Source organism: Numenius arquata, chromosome 1 (genome assembly GCF_964106895.1).
Source record: "Numenius arquata chromosome 1, bNumArq3.hap1.1, whole genome shotgun sequence".
In the NCBI taxonomy this organism is placed as follows: domain Eukaryota; kingdom Metazoa; phylum Chordata; class Aves; order Charadriiformes; family Scolopacidae; genus Numenius; species Numenius arquata.
Window position 1 is genome coordinate 38,490,962 of NC_133576.1, and position 17,429 is coordinate 38,508,390.

General features: G+C 41.6%; 1 protein-coding gene across 1 annotated transcript in view; it reads right to left on the bottom strand.

Annotated features, from left to right (window-relative positions):
* Positions 1-11,172: 11,172 nt before the first annotated feature.
* The window catches only part of GRIK1 (glutamate ionotropic receptor kainate type subunit 1), a 171,869-nt gene continuing 165,612 nt past the window's right edge, over positions 11,173-17,429 (bottom strand). Inside the window, exon 17 of the mRNA XM_074155328.1 lies at positions 11,173-11,328. Coding sequence (XP_074011429.1) covers positions 11,173-11,328 — 156 coding nt within the window. The remainder of the gene's footprint in view (positions 11,329-17,429) is intronic.

The following is a 17,429-nucleotide window of genomic DNA, read 5'->3' on the forward strand; positions in this document are numbered from 1 at the left end:
CAAGCTTATCATCTTTCTTACGGTCACTGCTTGTCATTAGACAAAATTTGGGATCTGTTATCAGCTACTTCATCTTCAAACTTTTTCATAGAACAGCTGAGTATGTCCCATCCAGAGAGTCTGCACAACATAGAAACAATTTATATTTCACTTACCAGACTTAACCATCCACCTGCCTGAAATCTACTATGTTTAAATCCTATGGATGAATTTCAGGTAATTAAAGTTGCTCAAGCCTTAACAGAATTTGGTACAGGGTGTGTGTCTATTCTGCAAAATAGAGCCGAATGCAGAAACAAGTTAAGCTGGTGCCTCTGCATCACGTAGCACAGCTTAGATACGTTAGATCAGGAATTGCCTCCATTTGTGGTGCTAGTATGTTCTCCAGTGGCACAGGCATCCTTGTCCAGTGTCCCTGTTGAACACTGGAAGCTTGCCTTAGTGGGTCCATACCTCCACAGGAAAGCCCAAGAGCAAAAGCCCCTCCAGCCTCACTACCTCCTACTCTGTGGTAAGGAAGTGGCCTAAACTGCTGTCATGAGCACTTGCTTTCCCTGTGGCATTTGCTACAGAGGTGGACCACTGTGGGTGTATTTTTCCAGGTTTTTTGTTTTTTTTTTTAAACATGTGGTAGTTGTATCAGTGATACGCTGGTAGCTACCTGCAGAGATAAAGCTGAAAGCAACAGAAATAATTAATATATTCTTCCTGTTGAATGTCTCTTACTTAGTGTTAGGTCTCATTAAAATAAATAGAAGGAATACAGAACAAAAGGACGTATATTCACTGAATTTAGCCCTTAGATAATTGTGTCAAACAGGTCATGCTAGTTAGAAATTGATTTAAAACAATTTTATTTTGATAATGCCAGCTGTCACTAGGTGCTGCTGTCAGGGATTGTCTTCCAGTTCATTTTTTTTTATAGGTGAGCAAGTCTTGACCCTTAAAATACCAGTGTGCTAGCTCTGGTGCAGGCTCTGTGCAGGTTTGTGGAGATGGAGGTACTTTGCATGTTAAGAAAAGAAACTGGGAACAATAATTTAGCCATCAGTAGTTGGACAAGTCTCCTGTCTTTAATTAAACAATCAGATAAAGCTTTATATCTGACTTTATATCACTGGACTATCTGATGGCCTTCTAAATACATTGCAGTTATTGAACTCCAGATATACAATGAAATGAGTGGATAACTTAGACACCTAGTGAAAAGCAAAGATCACCTTGCAGGGTTCTGTCTCTGACTGGGGTAACATTTTTATATGAAGAAAGGTAGCTAATAGTTTGGGAAAGACAGGGACAGTGACAGTATGCTGGGAAAGGTTTCCTTAGAGCATCCCCTAGAGATACTCAGACTGATTTAATAATCACAGAAAGATTATTTAATCCATCATGAACCTGGGGTTTAATTTTTTTCAAGTTAAGTAATTTTCTATTTATTTGGAAAGAGAAGCCAGGAAAGCAGAAAACAAGCGTGTCTGTAAAGAAAGCTGTCATTTCTGGGCACTCATTGTGGTGATATCTTTTTGACAAGAGAATCATCTGTCAAACGCACGCGACACGCACCTTACACTTTCTCTTTCTTCTCAAAAGAAGCAGAACCACTTAAATTTGTTGTTGTTCTGGTGGAGATGCAGAATCATTGGTGTGCTCAATGTTTGTTAAAAATAAATGGCAGCCTACTCAACACCTCTGAGTGTGAAATCCTCTGGAAGAATTTGCAGGATGCAGATGTTCTCTCCATCCCTCTGCCCTGGCCCGTGGGGGACTGATACCCAGCCTCTGCCTTCTGAGCAGGCCATTAATCTGACATGCAATCTGATTGAATGAAACGGGGTAAATCCCTGTTGGATAACAAAATGCTAGATTAGCAGTTAGGAAACCTTGTGATTAGAGAGATTAACTGCTAAAGACATCATTCTCTCAGATATAAAGCCTCCGCTTTCATTTAGAACCAGTAGCCCGTAAAAAGCTACTGCACTAGCAATTAAGAAACTGTAAACGTGCTGACCTGCCGAAGAGTGATTGAAGCTTAAGATAACTTTGGTAGCGGTATTTCTTGCTGTTTGCTTGTTAGGCAGCCCATTTTTCTTTCTCTGGACCTTTAAGGCTTTGCCTTCTCAAAAGATGATGTTTTCTTTGAAGAAAAGGGGATTCAGTGCTGGCTACCACAAGGAGCAAAAGTCCCTCACTTTGGCTTTATCATTTCATTAGGTATAGGACAATATCTTTTAAGGAAGGATATGGCTATAAAGATCAAAGGGTTTCCCATAATTTTCTGAGCTGCCTGCTGGAAAGCTACCACTGGATGCTAAAGGTTAAAGTAGCCTCCCCTAGGGGCACTTGCAAAAGCTATAATTTAAAAAATAATTGTTGAAATATGATGCATGCTTTAATAGACACTGTTATATTAGTTGGTTAGTTTAATTCAGTATAGACATGATATTTATTTTTTGCTTTGAGATGGCAAGCAGGAGCTTTAGAAAACATGCTATAAATATTTCCACAAACATTTCTGCATCTCTTTCCACGTGCCAGATGAGAGTTCAGCACTCTACTGCTCTAAGCACAGGTGCATAAAAGATGAAAATGTGATAACTACTAAATGAAAGGGAAATATTAATATTTTGTAGAAACCTGAACTGAAAGCTTTTGGGGATTTCTGTGTTTATACCAACTTCCCTTTTTCTACAGAACAAAGATGATTAAAAAATGAAAACAGGGAATGCAGAACAGGAAAAAAACTTCATAGCAGATGTACTAGGGATACATTTAACAGGCAGCATTAAATGTGATTTCTCAGGTTTCTCCCTTTCCAGAGACACAATAAGTAAGTCATTAGAATTAAGTCAAATCACACTCAGAGGTGTCATTTTGGGGTAAAAAAACCCCCACCACAACCTTGATTTAAGCAACTGGTTTTGAATATCCTGCTAGGAATTAACTGTATCTTTGGGCTTCTAAATTCTTTAAACACCACAGCTCATACTTGATTTCTTTTTCCAGGTAGCCTTCTGTGGCTCACTCCCACTGAAACCAAGATATCTTTTTCCCTACACAGACAGGAAGAGTTAATGGTTCATGCAGTGTGACTAAAGCACTACGGACATCACTCAGAGTAGTTTCTCTAGTCAGTATTTTCATCAGCATGGTGCTGCTTGCATGAGTGAAAACCCACAGGGAGAAGTTTCAACTCCATCTGTGGATAATTCATTAAAAATTTTCCACTGTCACCGCTTGGGAACTAAGGAGCTCACAACCAGCTTTCCAGAGCAAAGCTTTACAAGTCTTTATCATCTCCACTGTCATCCTGCAACAAACAGGAACAAGTCTCCCCATACATGGCTTTTCTCCCTCTAGTTGTGCTAACTTGCTACACCCCTCCACATGGTTAAAACGTTATCCACAGTGCTCTCATCTGGTCCTGCCTCACTGGTTTTTGAGATCAGAATATTTCCTTAGTGGTGGTGTTTCCAGGAAGAGATGGCAGGCTGCTCTATGATGGAAATCTACATTTGTTCTTAAGATAGCCTTAGAAATCACTTGAAAACATCATAACGCCTTTGCAGCAGGGTTGGTTTCGCTCACAATTTTCAGAAAGAATAGAATAGTTTTGCTGCAGGAATGGGGTTTTCAGCAGAAAACTAAGCACCAAAACCAAGAAACCCAGACATAGAAGCTTTGCATGCTATTGCTTTGTAGAAAACACAATACTGAGGGGGAAATAAAAAAGATCTAGACCTCTTACAGTGTCTTCTTTACTATATAGTTTATAACTGGCAAAGTCTGTCAGTTGTGGGCAGAACCCAAAGGAAATAAAATGGGTCAACTGATGAGTAATTGGGTTATTTGAACCAATTACTACTCTGAATGATGACTCACCAGGCTGGAGCTCATTTGGAAGTTGGGGACAGTGCAGTCCCAGTAACCTTGTAAATGTTCCTATCCTCCTGCAAAGCTCAGTGGCATCCCAACTTTTAGCACTTTACCTATCCCTGTAATTCTCCTTGCAGTTTTCAAGGTGAAGAGTCCTCCCTGCTGTAAGTGTTCTGGGGCTATTAATAACAAAATCTCCATTTCTGTAACAGACGCTCAAGTGCACTTGTGGGTGGAGGTGCTACAGGCACAGCACTCTCATGGCAGCCTCCCCTCACGCGTTTGGCTGCCCAGGTGTTGCCAGGTGTTGTGTGCCTGCAGCTTCACGCTCTAAAACACATGAAACTGCTACAATCAGACCTACCCTTGTCCCTCACTGTTGAATTTCCCCCCACCCCCTGCCGCCCATCAGTCCAGGTTGTTCCCTGAGGACACAGAAGCCTGCATGGAGAGAGGCACACCTGCCCTGATCTGGCAGAGAGGAGAAGCAGGGAATGAGAATTCACTGCCAATTCCCAGCAGTACTTCCGCCATGTCTATGGGCTCAGCCCTTCCCCAGAGCCCCTGGGAACACCCCTAGGACAGCTGACACTCCAGCCTTTCCAGAGGGTGACCCCTACTTCTTGACAGTCTGCTCAATAGGACACCTAAGGGGGTACAGCACGCACTTCTAGCAACACAAAGCCCTTTAAGATCCTGCCTTTTGGTGGTGGTGGAGGACACGCTGTGCACTGAAACATGATGGCTGTAGACTGGGGGAGACACTGTGGGCAAGGCCAGCCCTGTCCTTACTCCAAGAAAGGAAGAAGTTGGGGGATTGCCTGGGGAAGCAAAAGTGGATGGCAGACATACGGCTTTCCTCAAATCCCAACAGGACCGCAATCTGGGACAGGGAGAGGGGAGTTTGTCAGGTGGCCACACTTGCCTGGGGGTGAACATGTTTTTCCCCCTCAGGGGGCTCAGGATGGGAGAACCAGAAGGGACACAGCAATCCCTTACTTTCCAGCTGCAGCTTGCCTAAAGCTGGTTTGTTGATAGTATTTCCCCAGAGTGGGTAAGGTTTCTGGGTGCCATCCCCTTAGAGGTCCACCATCCTGAGCTGTGCTAAAGGAGGGAGAACTCCAGGCTCCATAGAGTCCAGCTCCCAGAAAACAGATCCAAGCTCCCCGTTGCTTTTGAAAGCCTTGGCTAAAGCCGTGTACTGTGTCACGTAAGGCAGGTCTGTCTGAAGCAAAAAACCCTAGCAGCTTCCAAACAGCAGCTTATCTGAAACCACTGGGGAGTCAAGAAATGCTATGAGCTGCTGCATGCTTTTATTTATGCATTTCAGAGCGGATGAGCACAGTATTATCTGGTTCAGGTGTTTCTGTAATTGTGATTCATTAGGATAACCACAGTGTTGGGTGGCTAGCACCTGTGTGCTCCTGCTGGGCTGGTGTCAGTGCTCTCAGCTGTGATACGAAACATATGGCTGTACTGGCTTGTTCCAGATTTTTTCCTCCTTTTGTAGTCTTTGCGATGTATGTGTTGGCCTCTGCAGCATTGAAGGTGCTGTTGCAAGCAGCCTTAAAATGACCTGGGGGCGTGATCAGTGTAATGAGTTTTATCTGCTTGTCCTCCCTGAGCAGGATTGCCCACATGCTCCTGGTAGCACACTGCTGCCACACACAGCCACAGGCTGTGCTAACAGAGCCTCTCTTACCCAGGGAACCATTTCTCCTGCACTGAGGAGACAAGATATTTAGTCCTTACTGAGGGTATCTGTGGTTTTCAAATTATTCCAAGTCAGGCTGGAAATCTGGCCTCCCCCCAGACCTTGGCTTGTGGGAGGCTGCTCCGTGCCACCAGCTCTGAGCCTGCACATGGGTCTGGGCTATACGCTCACAGCATAAATGTGTTGCCTGAGTGTGGGTCTCATGTTCTGGGCTGTGTGACTGCTATCAAAATCTAGAAATTTGAAGAGCTTCAGGTCTTAACACCGATGGCTGTGTTATGTTTGTGCCCGCGATAACAGAGTTTGCATTTGGGGGAGGTGATGAGAGGTGAACAGGAGTGTGGCTTGAGTCGGAATTCATCAGCAAGCAAAAACATATACATCTTTATCAATCGATGGGGCTAAAATAAAATTGCAGTCCTTTGACAGCTGTAAGTGATGTATCTCTAAATAGCGGCAGTTCCGATCACTGAGAAATCCCAACTCCTGCAAGCTTGACAGAGAGTAATTAAGGGACAAGCTCAGCAGTCAATAAATGCCCCACGGGATTACAGGTTCACAGCGGACCCACGAGATGCAGTCCTCTGACAAAGGCCCCAAAAGGTAGTAAGCTGATCCTCATTTGTTCTGCAGTAGCTTATCAATCATGCTATTGGGCTGGGCCCCGAGCCCACAGCTTAAACAGTTGCTTAATCTATTTCCGATATGCCACCTGGTCCACTGAGCCTGCCTTGCCCCTTCCTCCAGAAAGTTGAGAGTTGTTAAATAATCCTCACTAAGCCTGCAGACTAACGGTGGTTGGCTGTATGGGAAAGATCACCTGGCACTAAAACAAGGCCATTTCTGGGATGAAACGCATTATAGCCGTTCAACAGCATCCGTCAATATTGTATTTCTCTTTTATAAACAATGAGGATGCATGCCTGCTGCTGCCAAGACAGAGATCTAATGAGGACATTGGCTTTCCTAATGGGTAATGTCTAATCAGGCTTCTCTGCTAACACATGCTGCCACCCAGGAAAAAAGGCAGGAAAATAATATTTGTTGGTAAATGGTGAAAAGGTCACAGTAATCATATCTGCTACTACGTCGATATGTAAGATTGCTTGTCCTTCCTCCCTCAAGACAAAGTAGCTTTCTTGGTCATGGAGTGAATTTCCAAGTAGCACCTGAAGCTAAGGGAAACATTTCTAGTGACACAGCTTGGTTTGCAGGAGGGAAGGTGCTTTAGAAAAAGATTTGGGTTTTGCTTTAAACACATCTACATATAGAAAATACGAAGAGCAGTATGGCTGTGGATACAGCAGACTCAGTGGACTGCATGTGCACAGATGTGTGGAGCTGGGACCTGTCCAAAAGGCATACGAGCAGCCTGGCCGGTGACCTAAACGTGTTTGGAGGAGGGTAGAAAAGATCACAGCTCTGAAGCAGGACAGCACTTGACTGAATCCTTAAATGCCAGTGGGATTTAAATGCATCCCTAATCACTTTCCCTAGTTACGATTACAGCCAGCTGAAATATAAAATATTCTGTTGAATCAAAGTGGAAGACATGGTGGTCTTAAGCTCCCTGCACGTCTGTCAGTGCTCCGAGCTGTGCTCATGGCCAGGGCTGGGGGGAATGGGGACACCCTGGGAACCTGGGAAATGGGCCCTGCGGGGCAGCAGGTCACCACTGGCCTCAGGTGGGACCAATCATCCTTTGAACTCACTCAGAGTCTCATATTAATCCTTTCCATAGCTTCATAAAAGGAGGCCAATTAGCACAAGAGTCACAGGTCATCAAAGTGGTTCTGTACTGCTGATTTGAGATATATATATAGTGGCTATAGTGTGTATATATATAGATAGATATAGATATATAGGGGCTAACAAAGAAAATCTTGCCTGGGGGGACAGGTCACACTGATAGGGTAATCTGTCTCTGAATTACTAAAAATATGAAGGGAGGAAGCTAAGCAATGGTTTAGGCTCGTGGTCTGTGGCTGCTTGGAGGTTTTAGGGAACCTACGTTTCATAGGGTAGTTCTCTCCTCAAATCCACGCAGTCTTTGGGAAAAATTTATATGGGGGAGGAGGTGGGGTTTTTTATAACCAGTTACCAGGCTTCATTCTTGGAGCTGGGAGGGAAGGGCTAAGCCACACATTGTAATGCGCTGCTTCATGGACTCACAGGGGGGTTAGCGGGTTAGTTAGCTCCTTTGCAGTATGTATAGCTCGTTGAGCTGCCATCCAAGTTTAACACAGAAACCTCCTGATATGCTGTGACTCTTTCAAGCTACTAAAAAGGAAATCAAAGAAAGCCCAAATATGCTTTATTTGTTGTTTGCCCACTGTCATGTATTGCTTCCCAGACAGCAAAGAGTACTTCTTTTTTTTTTTTTCCCCAGCAATTCTAATCCTGATGGGAAAGTTGAAATGTAAAAGGTAACCAAACAAAGTACTGTCTCTTAGTTCCAGGAAAATATCAGCAGATTTTTAAAAAATGAAGCTTGGAATCCTTTAACCTCAAGATCTAAGCCATAGAAGAGTGTTCCTTTAAAAAAAAAAAAAAAAAAAAAGGCCTGATCATAAATCGTTTATCACTTTGAACTTATTTAGTTAAAAATATCTTACTGAAGGCTGTGAATGGCAGAACAATAGCCTTACCAGCATGAAAAATAATCATGATGTTAGAATGGTGCTGGTGATCTAAATAGTCTGTTTGTAACCTGATGATGACATAAATAAATGAAACTAACTTTGGAAGTACAAAAGCACCTTATAATAAGATCCTTGATGAGCTCTCAGGGCCAGGGGCTGTTTTTCTTAATTATTGCTTATCAGCCCAATGTGTCACTGCAATATGCAGGAGACCAAACTTCCCAAAAGCAAGCTCTTCCCAATAGAGCTTCCTACTGCAGTCACTTTAAAAGAGACCCTTCTTCCTTTCCCAGAGGGTGACTGCTCTGAATCTCCTGCCAGAAAATCCTGGAGGATAGAAACAGTCCAGAAGAAATGCTGGAAAACAGCAATAATAATTCCTGTCTTCAAAGGAAGGAAAAGAAGAATCCAGGGAGTTTTGGGCCAGCCAGCTTAACTGTAGTTGCCCAGCAAACTACTTGCACGAAATAACCATTTTGCAAGTAGTTGGTAAGAAATGAGCGAGAGTTAATAGGAATCTGTCCAAGACGGGTCTTGTTAAACTGATTAATTTCCTTCTTTAACAGCTTAATGGGCCTGTGGGTGAGGGAAGGGATCCTCCATTTTGATTTTAATAAGCCTTTGATACCGTCCTGTATGACATTTCATAAAAAAGTAGGGCCATAGGCCAGATGACATATATGGCAGCCAGAAGTGCTATTAACTGTACTCACAGAGCTTCACTGTCAAAATCACAGGCGATCTACAGGGGTCTGTCCACCAACTGTGTCTCCTTTATGACAGCTTTTAGTGAGTATGTTTGCTACATTTGCAGGTACCTCCGAGCTGGTTCAGGCAACCAGCATGGCTGGGGACAAACTGATCTTGACAAAGTGGAGAAAAAGCCCAGTAAAAAAAAAAAACATCACAAAAGTGTGCAATTTGATAGAGCCACGGCCCTAAGCTCAGGCTGGAATGATTAGGGCTCACCCAATTAACCCAATTCAGACAAGGAGATCTCCTCACAAGGCATGTGAGCAGCAATATGGCCTTTGAGACATAAGAAGATGTTTTCTGCCCAACTCAACACGGGTGGAAAAGCAGATACAGTTTTGGGCATTGTGTTTTGAGAAGGATATGGAGTAATTACAGATAACCTTGGGGAAAGCAGTGGTAACGGCAAGAGGTTTAGAAAACTTGACCCCCGTGAAAAGGCTGAATGAAACGGAGGTGTCTTCTAGTCTATAATAATATCAAAATGTATGAACCAGGGCTTTTGTAAGCAACACCATTCGTTGCAGATTGACCTTGCCATGCAGCAGAGTGTAAAAGCTCACAGGGCGCTGCAGGGAGCAGTGGCACGAGGTGAAGGTGAGATTTCTCCACTCAAAGGGTTTCGCATTACTTTCTCCTTTTGCAGAGGAAATGGCCATGGATGCAAGGGAAAGGTAATCAATGGTAAGCACAGAGTTCCCTGGGGGAATATAAGAAGGACAAGAAAACACTTAATTGAAGCAGCTGGGTAACGAATATTGTCACAAGCTGAAGCAAATACTGTTGATAGGCTCACCCTGCTCCATGTGCTGTGCAGAAAAGCAACTGGTTGCTCCAGTCCTCTGGTTCCCTTTTTCCAGCCTTGTTTTAGGATTAGAGGTGGTCATAGTGGTGGGATTGCCCTGGACAGACCAGGTCTACATATATAACCGAGTGTGTAAAAAGGCAGGGGTACAGCTCCCAGCTGCTGGGCGCAAGGGGCATCCATCTCCTACACCCACCCTCATCCCTTGAAGGGTGGATGTGCCTGCATTCTACCTATTTTCTTTTTCAGGCATCCTCGGAGCTGGCACTGATAAAAGCCCCAGGAACAACAGAATTTATCACTGAGACAAGATAGCAATAAATATAAATGTGCTTCACCTCATTGCAATATAAAGAAACAGTTTGGGGGGGGGGGGGTAAGGGGGAGCTGCTGCTATAATGCATCACTGTTCTTCAGACAAAGGTTTCTTTACAAAAAAGACTTAATTTCTCCTTCACTGTTAAAACATATTGTTGGTGCCCCCAGCTGTTGCAAGAAAAGGTTTCATTTCCAGAGCATTGGCTGCATTCCTGTCAGATGTTGTTATCTTTGTGGTCAAGATTTGTTATAAATTGAATATTCTTGGCTCTAATTTCTAAGGGATTTTCATTTTGAAATCAAGAATTGTTTTATCGGCATCAGGAGCTGGAGGATATGGCAGTGTGATGATGTCAGTGTTGCCGTCACCCATTCACTGATCATTATTTTTGTGATTCTGGTTTTTCTTTTTGAACATCTAGCACCTGGAGCCATGGCATTACCTAATAATCTTATTTTATAAGAAATGAAAAAGAGAGAAGATAACGAAAAATAAGTTTCTCATAGAAAAGAACCCAAAGAGTGTTCCTTACAATATCAGAGAAAATAAAAATCACTCATTGTTGGATACCTTTGTATTTAATAAATTTTCATAGTCATTATTTATGAGTTAATTGTACGAATTTTTACTTTGGTTGTCTGTGTCCTGGCTTCTAAACAACTGTGCTCAGTAGAACTGCAATCTTTTCTTCAAAAGGAAAACAAAGTTCGACTCCCAGATTATTGGAAAAAAGAACCCTGTCTCTTGTTTATTTATTTATTTAGAAAGCACATACAGCGATGCATAGGGAGGGGAAGAGAGATGCAAAACAGGTGAGCATACAAATCCATCTCAAAAGAAATAGTGAGACACTTCCCAGACGATTAGTAGTACATCAGTCTATGTGAGCATTGAAACTGTTGTACCTCTAGATTAAAAAAAGAAACCACAGAGAATTTCTGAAGAACAAGGTAAATGTCTATATTTCAGAAATCCCACCACAATCAACTTGTAGGCAACAATGTTTTTTTTTGTTGGGTTTTTTTTTTTTTTGTTCCTGATATTTCCTCAAAGGGGTCTCTCTTGCTCATGCTATGGTTTCTTTCCTCAGTGTCCGCCTCTGGTGACAAGTAAGGATACTTGTGAATGAAGATTTCCCCTTCGTTCTCGACCTTTTCTTTAACTTCTTCTGATGCTTGAGCGAAATTCCAAGCTCCTCCATTATCGCGTTGAAAGAAAGACACTGGCAGAAGACAGAAATGGCATTAAACACTTCCCACGGAAGGCAGAGTTTGACCGTACCTTTTGCACAAATGCTGGCTTTTAGAAGCCAGGGCCTGAGCTCTTACTGGCAGCTCAGAAAGCTTCTCCGGTGTGTTCTGCCAGCTTTGAATAAGCCCCTAAGGTATAATAGGTGAGTCTGCTTAAGTCCTGGTTTTTGCCTAACTTGGCTTCCACTGAATTTAATTTAACTTTGGCTTAACTAAAGCTGATTATGAATGTTTCTGAAATTCTACACAGATGCATTTGTGATGTTTTGGTGGCTTCATGTTATAAAACTTACCCTTTTTCAGTAGGTAAATTTCCTCCTGACCTTAAAAGAAAAAATATCTTCTTTTTTAAATCATATGTACCTTAGCCACAAAAGAATGGGTATACTAGAGAAAACAAAGAACACTGTTTTCGAAGATTTCTTTGTGGCTTAATTATTTTCCCCTCACAAAATTAACAGACATTTCTAAAACATAGCCCAGTCTTCTGCCCTTTTATTTTCTTTGGAAAGAATATTTTTCAAATATTTTGTTTTGAAGAAAAGATAAAATTATCACAAGAATAAGGTAGCTGAATAGTTTAGAAAGAAAGCAGAAATCTATTTTCTTTCCACCATGACAACATTAACAAAGACATTTTGAGTAAGTGGAAACATCCCTTACAATCCACAGCTGGAATAATTACATATAACACAAAAAAAACCCACAAAGAGGCTTTAAGTGGAAGTATCTAGCAACACAAAAAAATGTTCCATGCAAATATATATAAATAGATTATTTATATATAAAATGAAGTGATGGTAGCGGTGTGAAACAAAGCTATAAACATCTTACCTTTATCGAGTTGCATAAATCCTTCCTACCAAACCCTTTCTAGAACTGCAAAACTGACCAGCTTTAAAACAACTGGCTAAAACTGCAGTTCTTGCAAAGTGAGAGCAACAGCACACAGACACGGTTCTCTGTATCAAATACAAATTCACTTCTAGAGTAATACCAATGCAGCGTAAGCGGTGTTCAGTTCTCAACCAGTAATAATCAAATAGTGACCTCAGTTATACAGGGCTAAAAAACTTAAAAAGAGACATCTTATTTGAAAAAGAGAAAACCCAAGCTTTCCTAGTAACCAGCTAATTTAGAGGAATATTTTCAAATGCAAAAGAGAGCACAAGGGTAACCTGGATCAAGGTTAAATCATTTGTTTGAGGTAGCAAAGGAATCCCAGAGAAGTGAACACACTGTGCTGCTTACTCTCCAGTATAAACGCTTCCTATAATGTGTGTAACCCTGGTTCTGCAAACAAGCTCAAGACATCAGTGCATCAGCTGGTGTGTTTATTTTAAATGTGTATAATCTTGCGTATGTCATCACGTCCATTTGTGGAATGGGCTGCACACAGGCTAAGTATGTTAAATCTATAGTTTAATATGCTCTTTCTTTGAGATGCTTGATTTTTGTTCATCTAAAATTCACAAATTAAACTGCTATTAATTCATGCAAGCCCCAAAATGTAATAGACATAGGCCAGGGCAGTGTACTATTTTCTTTTCAAATCACTGTCTGTAATAGCCAGGAATTTGCTGGTGCAATTGTAATTTAAATACCCCCTTTGACAATGTAATATAGGACTTTCAGCATTACTGGACTTAAGAGTCAAAGGTGTCTGCTGCAGCCCCATGCCCTCTGGAAGCACCAGGTGAAGCAGGTATCATCCTAATACAGAGACTATTTCTATATCACCTCAGGCTTTTTTAGAGAGTAGCACCACTTATTTCCAAAATAATAAAACTGTATGCCCTAAGTGGCTGACTCAGCATGGATAATTTCTCTCTACTATTTTAGTTTTAATTGAGCTTTCAAAATCTAGATTGCAAAGTGATTCCAGAATTCCATGGCAAGTAAGAAAAGGGTCATATTAACCATTTGTAGGATTGATCGGGTTCATTTTTCTTTCCCTGTTGTTCTTACTAACTTATATGTTGTGTATTTAATAATAGCCATGAGTCTCTGTGATGTGCATACAGGGATGATTTCTGCAGATGAAATAGTACATTTTAGTGCCTTGTTAATAGGCTTGTATTTTAATTTTCCAAACTGATTCATATTATCCAGACTACGCAGTTATCATAATGCCTTTCGATTTCATATCAACAAAATAGTCCCATGAAGATCATTTTACATCTGCAGATAGATATTTAAAACATATTGCTGACATTAAGTATGTGACGTTTTTAATATCCGACTGCATGATTTGTGAAGTGCCTACTGGTTCCACATCAAACTCTGTTTTGAATTTTAAAATAAATAGTATCAGAAAGACTTGAAGCTATTCCTAGGAATGGATTTGATGTTTAGGTCTTGTCTAAGAATTAAACTTTTGCCTAATTGTTCATCAATAGCAGTTGCATGTAAAACTGAATATAAAAACATTACTGTTCTTGTTGATGATCTTTTCTATAAATGGATTGTACTTATCCACCTGATGAAGTATGGAAGTAGGGTATTCAAAATATGAAAGGGCTCTGCCTTATCGAGACTGTCTCCTATCCCATCCTGGCAGCGCAAAGACCCAGTGGGTTGGGTATCCACCAGAGAGGTTGAAACACACACACTCAACACAGATGGAAATGGGCTTGGCCATCCTACAGAGACAGTGGGTTGGGAGAGGGACAGGAGGAGGGCTTGCAGTGATAGTTTCCTGGGTCTTACACTTTGCAGCTCCTGCTCCTGCCTTTGTAAAAGAACAAAAGCAGTTTTACTTTTACAGTTGGGTTATGTTTAGTTTCGAGGGACTTAAAGCACCACTGACATGAGTTTTGACAACCCGAAGCAATGAATTTAATGTAGATTTACGACCCTGGACTGACCCTTCAAAGATATTCCAATGGTTATGAGCACAACTACGACTCTGATCTATTTTGTGCATACCCCTGTCTGAGGTCTTACCACCTTTGAGAAAGACAGTTGGAGGTGGCAAAGAGCATTACAAACCTTGGAGACACAGGGCTTTCTCTGCCCCTCTGCCTTCACACAGAACTTCAGTCTAAAAGAGCAATCTCAAATGACACTTAGAACTTTCAGGGGTTTGGCTACTCATTCAGAAGGACAGTTACACATGAACTTTCTCCTGAGGATCAGGAAGCATAGTTCAAAATCCTATTTTTCCTAATTTCCAAGCTTATGTGTGCAAACAGGAAACTGAACAGATGTCTGAAAACTGGTATTGCCCTGAACTTTTCAAGCAGTAGAAAACTGCAGTACAGAGCGAGTACAAACTCAGCCAGAATTCTGTAGGATTTACAAGAAAATCATAGGCAAAAAACACATTCAGTGAGGATTCCCAAGATGATCCTCTGAACAGCACCATGTGTGCAGCATAATTACAGTAGCCTTTAAAAAGGGGATGGTGACATTAAAATTCCATTTAAAAGGGGAATATACTGTTCTTTTAGTCTCATATTCAGATATCCAGACTTAAAGGATTTCTTTAAAGAGCTATTTTTTTACACGCTGTTAAGCCCACTTTTGAGGTCTTGCCGAGAATGAGAGCAGAGTAGGCACAGAGCAATACATTTAACAACAGAGTAATAAGTTTAACATTTTGCTTTTAGTCAGTTTGACTTTCTCATTCTAGCAGTGTCAAAATGTTGCAGGACATGGTATGTGAGGCTAAAAGGAAATGTCATCCTTTAAAAAAAGAATAGATTTTGCTCTCCTCTCCTTGTGATGTGAGACTCTTTCTCTTTGCCCTTTGGTCATTTCAGCAGGCTATAAAGGTTATGAAGCTCCCAAATCCTTCCAGACAGAAGACTGTGTTAAGCTCTAGGATATGTACAGATTCAGAATGTAAAGAATAACACAAAGTAGAAAACAGAGGGGAAAAAAAAAAAAAAAAAAGAATTTATAGTCAGGCTTTATCAATCTGCTGCTTATGCTGCTGGGTGACCACTAGGGACACGACTTTTCAATTGCATTTTATTAACACCTTGCAAAAACAAACAAACAACAATAACAACAAAAAAATCCAGTTCACTGTGTTGGACAACTGAGAAGTATGAAAATCAAAGGATGTGGGCCAGAATTTATTCTGGAAGAACACCTGACAAGCTGAGGCACAGAGAAGGAAGTGCAGAAGTCAGGATTTTTCTTCTGCAGTGCCCTCATCATGAGGACCCGTAACTGGTACACTGACATATGTCTTCTGCTGAAAGAAAAGTGATTTGTTTGTGCCTAATGCACTGAAAGAAAGATATCCAAAATAGTTTCTCCTAGTGAGCAAACTGCTGTTGCGGCATATTAAGAATCTGTTTGAGTATTCTGTCACTGATGGCTAATTGCATGAGGAGATCGCTAAATTAAGTCTTTTAAACTGTCAGAGTCTACTGAACAGTGAGTGTCAAAACAGTATGACAATAATCCATGGATTATTTTACCTCTTCCTCAGTTACGTAAACTGTTCCTCAGTTTCCTGTTTACAAGAAAAAAAAACCAACAGTAAAGCTACTTTCAGGTCTCAGAAACCATCTAAACATGAATGGGACTGCTCAGTGAAGGCATATATGGCCACAGTCATGTTTAGAGGTGGGGTTATGGCCTGAAAACAGAGGGGCTCAAAATGATGTTCATTGAAGAGGGGGAATTTTGTAGGCCTGAAAAATTCACAAAAATTCTATTTCGCAAGAACCTCACTGAGACAGGGGATTTCTTTCTTCTAGCCCTTCTCCTTCTTTGTTTCCAAAGAGCTAAAGATGCGAAGCTTCAAGGCCTCGATCTGAGAAAGATGGCACCGGCACACAACACCACGGCAGTACTTTGAGTACATCAGTCTAGTTGGGGGAAGCGTTCTTGCTGTGCTTGGTTGAGTTCCACGGTGCAGGCATGTTGTTAATCCACCCCCATCCCAGCTCTTTGAAATGGGGGTCATATTGCCTTCATTCCCATCATTCTTCTCTTGTCTCGTTCTTTCTCCCTCCTTCCCCCTGTACCCTTGCCTAGTTGCATTGCAGGCTGTTTGATGAGGGCAGGAACTGCCGCTAAAGAAGGGTAGGCATGCTGACCCACCCAGATCAACCTGGTGATTCATTCATGGACCTTTTTCTTTCAAGGATAGGTAGCTTCTGTGTGTCGAAGCATATGGTGTTTTTTGCAAACACTTATTAATTGGAATATTTTGGGAGTTCTGAGTAAAATGCAGCAACAGCAAAACAAAAATTAATATAAAATGACATAAGGGAATGCTTATAGCAATTTTTTTTTCTCCCAAAATAGCTCTGGCTATGCTTTACTAGTGCTGCAGTGCCAGAACTGATGGAGTCTGTTGTGGCTCATCCATCACAGGCAGAGTTGTTGGCTCTGTGCTGATTGCACAGCAATGTCCTCACACTGACATACACCTGAGAAAGGATCTGGTTTGATTACTGGGTCCTGGATTCAGTTGCAAGGCTGCAAGTTAGGAAGATGCAATGGTGACTATCTGCATTTGCGAATAGAGTAATTTTTTTGTGAATTTGTGGCCAAATTTCAAAGTATAGTGGTCATAGAAGCTTAAATTGCTGATAAGTGGAAAATCTGGATGCTCACTTCTTGAAGACTGTTATGTCTATGTGGGAGTCCCCCCAGGTGCCACGCACTTCATGGGAGATGCTATGGGCTGTGCCTTCCTTGATCCTTGCTGTTAACCTGAAGACACCTGCCTTTTCCTGGAGCCACGGCAAACCTTGTAAAAACTGCCTTTACAAGCATGATGGCTCTTCACTGCCTCAGCTGCTGGCGTAGCTGCTAAGAAGCAAGTAAGGCTTTTTAATAACTCTTTTTGTAGTTAGGTATGAAGCTCCATTAGGGAAAGGAGGAGCTGCTTTGTAATTCCCACAGGCAAGCTGAAGTCTGTGAGGTTGTCCGTTGGGACAGCTAGACATGAGGAATTGATGACTGTTACTAACAATGTGACTGCTTCCTTGACAGATATGAAAATGTTTACCCCAGAAGTGACAGAAACTTTCTGGATTCTGTGTTCATCTAAACAGCAATTAGAAAACTGGTCGAAATTGCATGGAGGATTTCTTGCGTGGAGCAA